General features: G+C 51.9%; 1 protein-coding gene across 1 annotated transcript; it reads left to right on the top strand.

The window, feature by feature from the left end:
- The first annotated feature begins 3,380 nt into the window (after positions 1-3,380).
- Positions 3,381-8,071, top strand: LOC128782105 (uncharacterized). The gene is made up of 6 exons (XM_053932259.1): positions 3,381-4,668; positions 4,928-5,115; positions 5,262-5,382; positions 5,981-6,582; positions 6,929-7,046; positions 7,422-8,071. Exons 1-4 carry the CDS (start codon positions 3,480-3,482, stop codon positions 5,989-5,991), a joined length of 1,509 nt encoding a protein of 502 aa, XP_053788234.1. The 5' UTR covers positions 3,381-3,479; the 3' UTR covers positions 5,992-6,582; positions 6,929-7,046; positions 7,422-8,071.
- The last annotated feature ends 3,632 nt before the right edge of the window (positions 8,072-11,703 follow it).

The following is an 11,703-nucleotide window of genomic DNA, read 5'->3' as shown; positions in this document are numbered from 1 at the left end:
ATAAAAGGCTGACAAATTACACTGTATCAAAAGCAGTTAAAAAGAGATTACAAGTTGTACTATATCAAAATAATTTACTAAAGCAAATAATAGCGAAAGCAAATAATTACATAAATTATTGATAACAATCAGTTAACAAATGGTTTCTGAATATGGGATTGTGAAGGCAGTGGACTTGGATGGGGGAACTCGTTTTACAGGGGGATCCTTCAAGGGATTATGGCTGCTTTGAGGTTTCAGTGGGACCTCCATACCCCCTGGCACCCTGAGAATTCAGGTCAAGTAGAAAGGATGAATGGAGGAATAAACACCCTTTGAAGCTGGTGACAGAAACGAAGATGCCATGGGTACAGCTTTTGCTTTAGCTTTGGCAAGAATGAGAGCCAAAGCCATGGGAATATTCAATTACTTCCCTTTGAATTGTTTGAGGTTCTTACCTTGTTCATTTTCAAGGTGGCAGAGAGGAGAAGATCTATATTTAAACCAGTATGTGACCAGTATGCCATGTCTTGTGAAATCTCTTTGACAGGAAGCCCAGTTAGCACAGTCGCTGCCTTTGGACTTTGCTGTTCATAACATCCAACTGGGATTTCAGGGAGAGAAGCCAGGAGACCTGAACACAGATGGACCCATCACACTCGAGTCAAGGTCTTGAAAGGCCCAAAGATTTGGGCATCTCAGCTGGAACAAAAGCAAGGGAGACCTCGACTATCAGTAGCCATGGACAAGGACTTCTAGTGACTAATGGGTTAATATGAACTGTAATTATCTACTTTATTATCTGTATTTACTTGCCATATCTGATGCAGGGACGAGACATGGAAAAGTTGGCAGAGGGTGTTTCAAATGGTCCATGTTGTGAAAAAGGGTTAATAATAGCTAGGGTTTGTGAAGAAAAATTGAGAAGTAAAAAGAGGAGGTGTAGCAGTCACAGGCCCTGCAAGGCCTCCATGGCGGTCACTAGCCTAAGATAAGAAATGCAGTCATGATGAGTGGACCAGAGCTGCCCCTCTTCTGCACATCAGACCCCTGTTATCTCTCTGTAAGGCTGTAGGTCGTATTCTCCTTGACCCCAGCCACTGAACAAATCCCGATCTCCCAATAGCCCATTTAAACCCATACCTTTGCCCTGTTCAGCAGAAGAGCTGTCACTGGAACCCTTTGCAGAAGCTGCCAATAAAGACATCTCCGCAGAACTCCACACAGCCTTCACCTCTCTCCATCCCTACATCTGCTGAGGCACTTTGCGAGCACAGAGCTGAAAGCACTAAGAGCTGAAATCACTCCACAAGTGCTCGCTAAAGTAGCCAGCGGCTCGGAGCTAGCCAGGGGCCCAGACAGGCTGTGCCTCATCAGCACAGTGCTATCCGGGACACCTACGGCGGCTGCTGCCCCGGGGGCCAGACGGACCCCCGGGACTCCAAACCGCAATAAGGAGGGATTAAGAGGAAAGGTGTGTGCTAACATCTTTACTAATAATTGAATGGTTGATATTGATTACAAATAATTGAATGGTAGAGACATTAATAGGGTCTTAATGTCTCTACTGACTTTGGGCAGCAGGTTTGTTGCAGAGCTCAGACAGTTTGGCTCCTGAGATAGACAAGTGGGTCTGCACGTGCCTGAGCTTCGGAACTTTGGGGTAGAACAGGAGGTTCGAGGGTGGATATGCGGTAGGCGATTCGGGATGGCTGTACCGCAGGCAAAGAGGAAAGGCAGAGGAAAACATGCAGCCTGGAGTTTAGGATAAAAGGAGGCTGCGCCCTCCGAAACCCCGAGAGAGAAAACCCCACAGTTGTGTGCCCCGGTTGACTTTTCTCCCTTTATTCGAATAAAGTTGAAGGGACTCATCTGTCGCCTTTTCAGACGTAAACCCTAGCGTTTGTGGATCTTCCTGACACCAGGAAAGCATGGAGTTTCCCCCTCTGGAGACATCCCAAACTCACCTGGCTGTGTTCCTCTGTCACTTGCTCCAAGGGTCTCTGCCTTGCCTGAGGGTGATCTTGTTATGAACAAGTTCATAAGTTAATGTGGTTAGAGCTGTTAATGCACTTAAAGTTGTAATAAGCTAACTATGTTGATAACTGTTAAACCCTTGTTGTACCCCCACTGTTAACTCCCTTACATGCACCCTGATTGTACCCCCCCCTTACCTGTACCCTTACTGAATCCCTCGGGTATTGCCTCTGCTGCGCCCCAAAATGGCAGCTGGAAACACTCCCGGGAATATGCAAATTAAGAAAAGCTCTAGAAAATCCAATGAAAGACCCTAGAAACGACGAGCCAGCCCAAAATTTGAAGAACTAAGTGACTGGACCTACTGGCAGGAAGTCCCTCTACTCCACCAACATGGTTTTAAAGGTCACCATCACCTGTAGAACTGGACTAGAATGAGGACCCTAGCCAATGAGCCAGAAGACATTTTCTTAGGTATGCCCATGAGGATGGAAGCCCCAGTTCCGCTGTGAAGCAGAACTGATCACCTCCTCCTTTGTGTCGCCAAAGGGAGCAGCGGCGGAGTGTGCAACCCCTCGGGCCCCCACCCAGAGCTGATCGCTCAATAAGGGCATTAAAAAGGAGCTGGTATCCTGGCCCATTTATTACAATCTCAACCTGACCGATCCTGTGATTCAGCTTCCCACACACACCAGCTGCTCCCACACCTCCTCCACTCTCCCACATCCCACAGGGGTCCTGCCGCTAAACCCGGCATCTTCCCACAGCCCCAGCCGGACATGCTGCGGGCCCATCCCTCCCTCTGCGGGTGTGCGCTGCCTCCAGCCCCCAGCTGCCTCCATCCTCCACACAGCCACCTCCCGGCTCTCCCTGGCCCTGGCCTTCCCCACAGACCCACCACCGCCCCGTCCGGCCGCCCTTTCGCCCTCACCCATCAGTGGGGGCAAAGCCGGCACCAGCACTCCCACCAAAGATGGCGGCGTGGGCAGAGCTGCCCTCACCCACACACAGCCCCGGCGGAGCAGCCGCCTCCCTGCCCGCCGCTGGAGCCGTGTCTCAGCCAGACGGGGCAGGAAGGGTGTCGGAGATGCTGAATGTGGGCAAAAAGTTCTGTGCCAGACATGGTGTGGCAGCAGAGTCGGGCAGTGATGGTCCCCCTGCATTAGGCACTGGAGAGGCCACACCTCTAGTGCTGTGTTCAGTTCTGGGCCCCTCAGTTCAGGAAGGACACTGAGGAGCTGGAGTGTGTCCAAAAGAATGTCTTCAAGTCTCTTCATCACTTCCCCTTCGCCCATTTGACCTGTCTGCTTGGAAGTGAGGAACTCTGAAACCCCTACCAAATAGGGAAGCTATTTAGACTAAGACCTTTTTCCTGACTTCGGCTATGCAGAAATGAGAGTGATTTTGTTTTCACTGGACAAAGAGCAAGAGCTTCCGATGGGATTTCTCAATTTGGACCTTTCTGAAAGCTCCTGCGCTTGCCTTGGCGGTTTGGGGCTGTACTGCAAAGCAAAGGCGGTAGGATGACTGCAGCCAGGGAAAGAGAGGGTTTGCACCTGGCCCTGCCGTGCCGACCCCGGCCAGCCTCGGCAGCCGCCCGGCCCACGCCGTGCCCGCAGCCCCGGCTCTGCCGCGCTCGTCCCTGCCAAGTCCGGCGCAGCGCCCCCCTCAGGCCGCGCGCCGCCGGCGCAGCCGCGGCCGTTGCGCTCCGGCCGTTGTGGCACCAGTCGGCGATCAGCGCCATGGCAGAGCTGCCGCTGCCCGCCGGGCTCAGCGCCAGCACCTTCCCCGCCAAGCTGTGGCGCCTGGTGAACAGCCCCCGCGTCCACTCCGTGCGCTGGGACAGCCGGGCCCGGGGACTGCTCATCGACCGCTCCCTTTTCGAGCGGGAGCTGCTCAGCCCGGGCGACGCCCAGGGGCCGGCCCCGCACACCTTCAGGGCCACGCAGTTCCGCAGCTTCGTGCGCCAGCTCTACCGCTACGGCTTCCACAAGGTGCCGGGCTGGGTTGGCTCGGCTGCGCCGGGCGATGCCGGGACCTGGCTCCACTACAGCAACCCCTGCTTTCGCCGCGACCGCCCCGACCTCCTGCTCCGCATCAGGCGCCGGAGCGCGGCCAACAGGCGGCGGCCGGCGGCGGGGCAGGAGGGCCGCAGGCGCCCGCCCTGCGGCTCCCAGCAGCTCCCCGGGGCGCGGCCGCTGCCGGACGGGCGGGACGGGCGCAGTCGCTTCCAGCCGCTCTCCAGGGAGCGGCCGCCGCTGCCGCCCGGGCGCCCGCCCAGCGGCTTCCTCCTGCTGCACAGGGAACGGACGCTGCCGGACGGGCGGGAGCTGCGCAGTCCCCGGCCCGGCCGCTTCCAGCAGCCCCCCGGGGAGCGGCCGCTGCTCGCCCGGCGCCCGCCCTGCAGCTTCCACCTGCTGCACAGGGACCGGCCGGTGCCGGCCCGGCGGGAGGGGCCGAGCCGCTTCCGGGAGCTCTATGGGGAGCAGCCGCTGCCCGCCGAGCGGGAGGTGCTACGGGTCCCGCCCTGCGAGTTGCTCGCTTTCCACGGGGAGCCGCTGCTGCCGCTCGGGCGGGAGGGGCCCCGCAGCCGCTTCCAGGAGCTCTGCGGGGGGCAGCTGCCTCCGATCGACCGGGAGGTGCTCAGGATCCCGCCCTGCAGCTTCCAGCATCTCCACAGGGAGCAGCAGCCCCCAGCCTACGACCCACGAGGTAGGAAAAGAGTTGTAGCCTTTGGAAAATCCAAAAGGTCATGAGAAGTGACCATTTGAAGTATTTTTCCACAAGGCTCTGTCATTCTCGGCCCGAAATTGTCAAGCCTATTAAGAAGGGGCACCTAGAAAGCCAAAAGATTCTCTGCCTGCTTTTCCTGCATGCTTTCTGTGATGTTTGATCCAAGGCAGCAACAGAGATCTGTGTGTGTCCCAGAGCCACGTTGTGGAGCGTGACCAATGTGTTTGGATTCTTGCAGCCACCTCAGACACTTCAGCCCCCAGCGCTCCATCTAGCAGTGCAGGCTGTGCAGCATCGATGGCCTCCAGCTCAGCCTGGAATGCACCTGAGGAAAAGGAATGGCCACCAGTGGATCTTGGCTTTGCTGTAGAGCAAATGATCCAGGAGATCAGGAGATCCCTGCCTGAAAGGTCTCCCTCTGCTCAGGTAACCTATTGGAGGGGAATGGAAGAGGCTGGGCTGAGAGCTTTTGAATGTTGTTACATGGAGAAGGAGAGTAACTGTATCCTTGATGTGATTCCAACAAAATACTGAATGATCTGTATTTTTCTTTTTTTCTCTGGTTCTTTAAGGGCAATATTAATGTTGCCCCTGAGTCTTCAGGAGGGGAGCCTGTGAACCGGGCTGCAGCAGAGGAAACTTCATCAGGCACGGAGAGCTGCGGGAACAGTTCCCCAGAGCCCGAGGAGCTTGGTAAGGACAAAGCCCCCATTGGTTTAGAGAGGTGTGAGACGGCTGCTCTGAGCCTGCCTCTGGCAGGAAGGGAGATGAGAAGAGTTGAGTTCTTGTCTGCAGGGTTGGTGCTTCCTGGTGCCTTTAGTTCAAAGGCACATGAACAACCTCCCTGAGCTCTGCCCTCCATGCTTCTCCAGAGGCTCTGACACGGAGTCCTCTGCTGTGGCAAGAGAGCAGGGAATAAACCTGACCTTGTGGGGGTTGTGCCACCAAGCTGGGTGTCCCAGTTTGGTTCATAACTCAGCCCCCAGCAGCCTTCAGCCATTTCAGTGAGCACTGTGGTCTCTCTGTCACTGGGACTGTCTGTGTTTCAAACTCTTGTGGGTGCCATTTGCACTGTGGGTGCTGAGACTTTATCAGGATACTTAAATACTTTACACAGCTCAGTTTTGAACACTTGGAAGGATCCCTGTTCTTTAAAGAGCAGGCTTCAAATTGCCAAGCGAGAGTCTGCCTTTCAGGCCGTCTTTTAAAGTCCCTGATAGAAGGACAATTGGCGCTCAAGGGACACTTGCACAAGGGCCAGTATTGACTCAGTGTTCCCTTTGCTTCCCAGATCCCGTGTGATCAGCTTCTCCAGGAGGGCTGCCCTGTGTGGCAGGAAGAGACAGAGGGAGAGCCTGTGACCACTGGGCAGGTGGAATTCCTCTATCTCTAGTTATATTTATAGATGTGTATAGTTATATTTATTGATCTATGTAGTTGTGTTTAGAGATTTATGTAGTTATATTTATCTATCTATATAGACAGAGATTTGTACAGTTAATTTATTTTTAGTTTTAGGTGTATATATTTATATTTTTAGATGTGCAGTTATAGTTATAGATGTCCATAGTTGCATTTATACATGTGTATAGTTACATTTACATATATATAGTTACATTTATAGATAGGCATATTTATATTGATATATGGGGGCTTAGTTACATAGATTGATATCTGTATAGGTATAGGGCTGTTTTTAACCTCTTCCCCTGCTCTGCTTCCTCCCTCACCTCTTGCTTTTCCCCCTGTGCCCCCTCTGTCCCCTCTCCCTGTGCTGGGTCCGAGCTGGCGGCCGGGCCGGGCGGAGCAGCAGTTCCAGCCCCGGGTGTCCCTGGAGCGGTGGGAGCTGCCGGTGGCCCCAGGCACTGTCCCCTGAGGAGCTGCTGCAGGACGGTGAGACTGAGGGGGCTGAGGGGGCGGTGACGCTGAAGGGACGGTGACCCTGAGGTGCTGCTGGGGCTGAGGGGTGTGGGACAGCCCAGGGCGATGGTGGCGCTGAGGTGACGGGGAAGTGGCCCAGGCCGAGGGGGTGGCGGGTCTAGGGGAACGGGATGGGTCAGAAGGGACTGATGGGGTGAGAGGACTGTGAGGGGCTGAAGAAACTGAAGGGGGCTGGGGGTTTGCCGAGAGCATGGCGGGGCTGAGGGGATGGAGGGGCCAGCAGGGAGCACAGAGGGCTCCGGGACTGCAGCTCTGCCAGGCCTTGGAACCAATTCCAGGGCCTCCGCTTTTGCCACAGCTGCAGTGAAGACCTAGAGGACAGCCGGAGACTGACGGGAGCCAGCAGGGAGAAGCTGAAGGCCAGCAGCAAGAGCAGGGAACGGGGACCTGCTGCTGCCACGCTGGAGAGAGCCCGGGTGAGGCCACAGGGCCGGGGAGGCAGGGTGGGGCTGAGGGTGGCGTGGGCTGTGGCCGTGGGCGCTGCCCGGCGGGGCAGGAGCGGGCCCTGCCCGTGCTGGGGCTGCTCAGCGCAGCTGCCCCGGCCGGCACAGGGGCTGTCCTTGGGCAAGGCAGCTGTGCCGGCAGGGCCCGGGAGCCGTGCCGGCTGTGCCGGGCTGCCGGGGCTGCGGGACAGTCCCGCCGCGGCCGCGCTCCCGCAGCCTGGCCCGCTCGGCTGCTTTTTCTTTCTAACCCTCTGGGGAGGCTCCGAGATCTTCTCTTCCCTGATGCAAGTGCAGCTGCTGCCAAGGGAAACGTCCCCGTACTGACTCAGTGTTCCCTTTGCTTCCCAGCTGTGCCATCTGCTGTCCCTGTCCAGGAGAGCTGCTCTGCACGGGAGGAAGAGACCGAGGGAGAGCCTGGGGACATCGGCGGCTGCAATCCCTTCTGATCTAGTTCTGTTTATGGATGCATAGAGTTAGACTTTGATAGTTACAAGTATAGGGATATTTACACACGTAGACTCATATTTGTATAGGTGTCTATGTATGTGTATTGTTATATTGATGCATGTATATTGATCTGTTTGCATCTCTAGTTATGTTTACATACTTGTACAGTTTTGTAGCTGTGTAGTTCTATTGCTGGGGTTGTATGGATTGTTTTATTGGCCCATTGATATTTGTATATTTATAGATAGGTTTGTTATGTGTATATTATATATGTCATATATGTAATGAAATACATAATACATATTTACATCTGTATATTCTTATGTATTTACTTCTATTTAAATATATATGGAGTTGCATAGTTCTAAAATTCTATTAATTTAGTTCTGGATCTGAGATTCTTTTGAAAGGGATATTGATATTTCTGTATTCGTACATGGGCCATACAGTTGTAGTAATATGTAAAAAATTTAAGTGTTAAACTTCAATTCATATTTGTGTATATTGAGTTGTTGTAGAGAGTTGCAATAAATTAATTTTTTTTAACTGAAGCTGATATTTGCATATATTTACAAAGCAGGATCCTCACAATAAATTAGATTTTAAACTTAAATTGATATTTGCATGATTATACATTGGCAGCACATGTGTAGCAATTTAAAATAATTTTTTTTTTAAACTTAAGGGGTTTCTTGCATATTTGTACATTACTAGTGCAGATGTAACTATCTGCAATAAATGCAGTGATTCAACTGAAAGAAGTATAGGTTTGTGCTACCCAAAGCCATGAGCAGATGTAAATGCTGGAGGATTTTGGCCATGAAAATCTCCAGCCATGCCCAGGACTTGCACTCGGGCTGGGGAAGGGAAGCGCAGATTTGGGATGGCAGCAGAGCTACACGTTGGCTCAGAACTCGCTGCAGAGGCCTGCTGAGGAAACTCCAGGACTCCACTGAGAGTAGAACTCCAAGCAGGAGCCACCAGGGATGACAAATCCAACCCCATCTCAGGGGCAGCTCTTTAGGCAGCGTTCCAAGTGTCCCTCTGAAGCTCATCCTGGAGACCAGAAGCCAACAGGGATCCCGAGCCAGCTCCGCTGCCTTTGGCAGCACTTTGGCAAATGAGCTGCAGCAAGGGGGAGGCAACAGTGACTGTGACTGATGCAGGCTGGGGATGAAGGAAGGGCCGTGGACACAAGTGCTGACATGCTCCAAAATACAGAAGTCTGGAGAACTGGGAAGCAACAAGTTCTGACAAGCACTGAAATGATGGGAGCCCTTTGTGTGAAGTTCCCTGAAGGAACTCCCAGGGAAATGGATACTATAATAAGTAGTACCAGAATACACAAATGTAGTAACACTAGGAGACGGTGTATATGACCCACAGGCAATGGCTTAGAAAAAGATCAAGTATATATTTTATATAATCTATTTATTATAGTATCTATATTAAAATATATAATATTTAGTATATAGATTATAAATTACATATATGATAAATTCATATGTGTTGTGTGATACATTTTGATATATTTTGATAAATATTTTCATTTCATATAGATTTGATATATTCCTCCAACTTGGGAGAGTGAAGATGTACAGCAGTCCAAAACCTTCTGCCCACACAGCAGTCAGCCCCGGGTGTTTGCATGCACACCCACCCACTGTCCGTGCTCTTCTCAGCATCTCAGGGCTGCTGTTTGCACAGAATTGGGATGAATTTAACTCGACAGACCCACGAGTGGGGTGTCCAGCTTGTCGTGAACACTCATGTGGCAAGGCACAACACAGAGCTCTCAAATCACATTATCACAGGTCCTTTCATTCCTGCTGGGCACTGAGGAACTCCTAAAAGCACCAAAGACACAGAAAAGAGGTGGAAAAAATTGGCACCATGCTAGTGCTGGTATCCTCATGGAGGAAAATCTGTTGGGTTTCTTAAGGTCGTAGCTATCTAAAAACTAGGAAAACTGCTCAGCCCCAGTAGCCCAGTTGTGAATGGTTTTCTTGACTTGGCAAAATTGGGTTGTTAACAGTGGACTCTGTCCTTGGTTCAAATCACCAGCCCTGACCTGCAGACAAAAGCACCACCACCAGCACAAGCTACATCAGTCAATTTTCTCAAAAAGCTGTGTTAAATTTGTGAGTGGAAAGGAAAACCTGTCAGACCCTGTGGATTAATGACAAGACTCTGAACAACAGTTCCAAAGCAAAGGACAGCAGGTTCTCTCCGGGACACTCCTTTGCTCCAGGGCAGCCGGGCTGCCCTGGCTGCCCAGGGCCCTCTGCGCTCCACGGGCTCTGCAGAGCTGCACTGCAGGGAGGCAGCTTCGGGCACCTCAGCCCCTGGGCAGGAGTGACTTCTTGGTCTGGACAGCTGCCTGTGGGCAAATGCAGGGTGCTGGCCTTCTGCTCTTGGCCCTAGCCCGGCCTTGCAGGGCTAATCCTGTTCCCTGTCTCAAATGTGCTAAAGACAGACTTGCTTGTTTCCAGCTCTGCACAGCATTGATTTGCACCACCAAATACTGAAGGACTAAGGCCTGAACAACAGGCCCTGACTGAAGCCTCAACAACAGGACCTGAGCCAAAGCTGCCCTCTAGATGACCTTTCCAGCCAAACGTTCTATGTATCTGCTTCTTAACCAAGTGTTGCTATCAGAAGGATCGATGCATCCATTCATTGGTGAAACATGTCTTCACCTTCTGGCATTAGGAAACCGGATAAGACCACCTCTGGCCTTGGTTCCTCCTTGAGCCCTGGGCAGGCTTGGGGTGAAAACCAAGAGGAGAATGAAATCAGATGTCCCCAGAGCAGAAGCTCTGTCACATTGCTCGTCCAGCGCTATCAAAGCTGGGCTACTCTTACAGCGCTGTCAGAAGCCTCGTGGCTGGCAAAGGTGGAGGCACCTCAGGATTTCCCAGATACATCACCAGATACCCCAAAGGATTGGGCTATCTGGTGATGTATCTTTCTTTTCTAATAATGATGAAGTGCATTGCTTAGCTTTTCCTTTATTCCTTTTTTGCACTTTTGCATTACAGTAAATGGCACTATTCCATCAGCTGGTGTCTGTGTCTGTGTCTCTGGCCCTCCCCACTATCAAAACAAATACACAGCCAGTTTGGCATGAGACCTGCCTCTCTGCCAGCCCACCTCTTGGAAAATACCCCTGATGGCCATCTCCACAAATGAAATTCCCACTTTGTGTTGTAGTGTACAGCTACGCAAACAGAGCAAAAAGGCTTTGTGAATTTGAAATGGGAGTTTCTGTTTCCTAAACTTAAAGCTGGAGTTTCTGTTCTGTATTTTTACGTGTATTCATCCTTTCCCCTGAAGCTATTCCCATTGGATTTTACCTATAATGCATTCATACTGGGCATTGTTCTATTGGTTTCACCTTATCTCTTATTTTCCCCTATATAACCTGTAACTCAGCCCCTGATCATGGTCACTTGTACGTGCGGCGATCGGGCAAATACAACCTACTTTGGACTGCACAACAAGTGTTCAATCTCTTGAGTCTCTTTATCCTGGTCATGGTAGCGCTCTCAAAATAGCTCTGTCTGTATCAAACAAACCCCAAAGGTAGTTGTTGCTTCTCTCCGACTGCTCCCGGCATTGCCTGGCCAGCGCCCCGGGAAAAAGGAGCCGGGCGAAAACAAGGAAGTCGGAGAGAAAAGAAGCAACACTTTGCAGCTTCCTTTTCTGCAGGCAGGTGAGAAAAGGAGGCACTCCCAGCTCTGGACACCTCCAGAAACCAACTGCTTTCAGCAGTCACAACCCTGAAATATCAACCTCCTGCCTTAAGCTGCCACTGGGAGCTCCCACAAAGAGGCTTTTTGTCCAAGGATAGCCACAGAAGAGCTTGAGGATGGAGCAGTTTGAAACACCACTCCTTCAGAGATTAAACCGCCCTTTATCAAATGAACACACGCCAACCTGTCTCAAAGGGAAAGCAGGCAGGAAAGAGAAGTTCCTCTCCCACAACAGCAAACTCTGTGCTTCCTTCTGTTCCAGCTGGAGAGTGGAGGCCATGGGTTGCTCCTCACTTTGGGAAGGGGCCCTGGGAATTGGCCTGATCTGGGAGGGCAGCGAAGGGAAGTTCCCCAAAAAGTAGGAAGAGATTCTCTGGAAGCAATAGATTATGACAATATTTCTGCAGAAAATTAAAAAAAAAAAAAAA

This window comes from Vidua chalybeata, chromosome Z (genome assembly GCF_026979565.1).
Source record: "Vidua chalybeata isolate OUT-0048 chromosome Z, bVidCha1 merged haplotype, whole genome shotgun sequence".
In the NCBI taxonomy this organism is placed as follows: domain Eukaryota; kingdom Metazoa; phylum Chordata; class Aves; order Passeriformes; family Viduidae; genus Vidua; species Vidua chalybeata.
This window is presented reverse-complemented; position numbering and strand designations above follow the sequence as displayed.

Bases quoted from the DNA above. Each gene is read 5' to 3' on its own strand.
- LOC128782105 (XM_053932259.1), top strand. From the start codon at position 3,480: ATGACTGCAGCCAGGGAAAGAGAGGGTTTGCACCTGGCCCTGCCGTGC. The intron at 4,669-4,927 runs GTAGGAAAAGAG...GGATTCTTGCAG, and splicing joins CCCAGCCTACGACCCACGAG to CCACCTCAGACACTTCAGCC. The intron at 5,116-5,261 runs GTAACCTATTGG...TGGTTCTTTAAG, and splicing joins AAAGGTCTCCCTCTGCTCAG to GGCAATATTAATGTTGCCCC.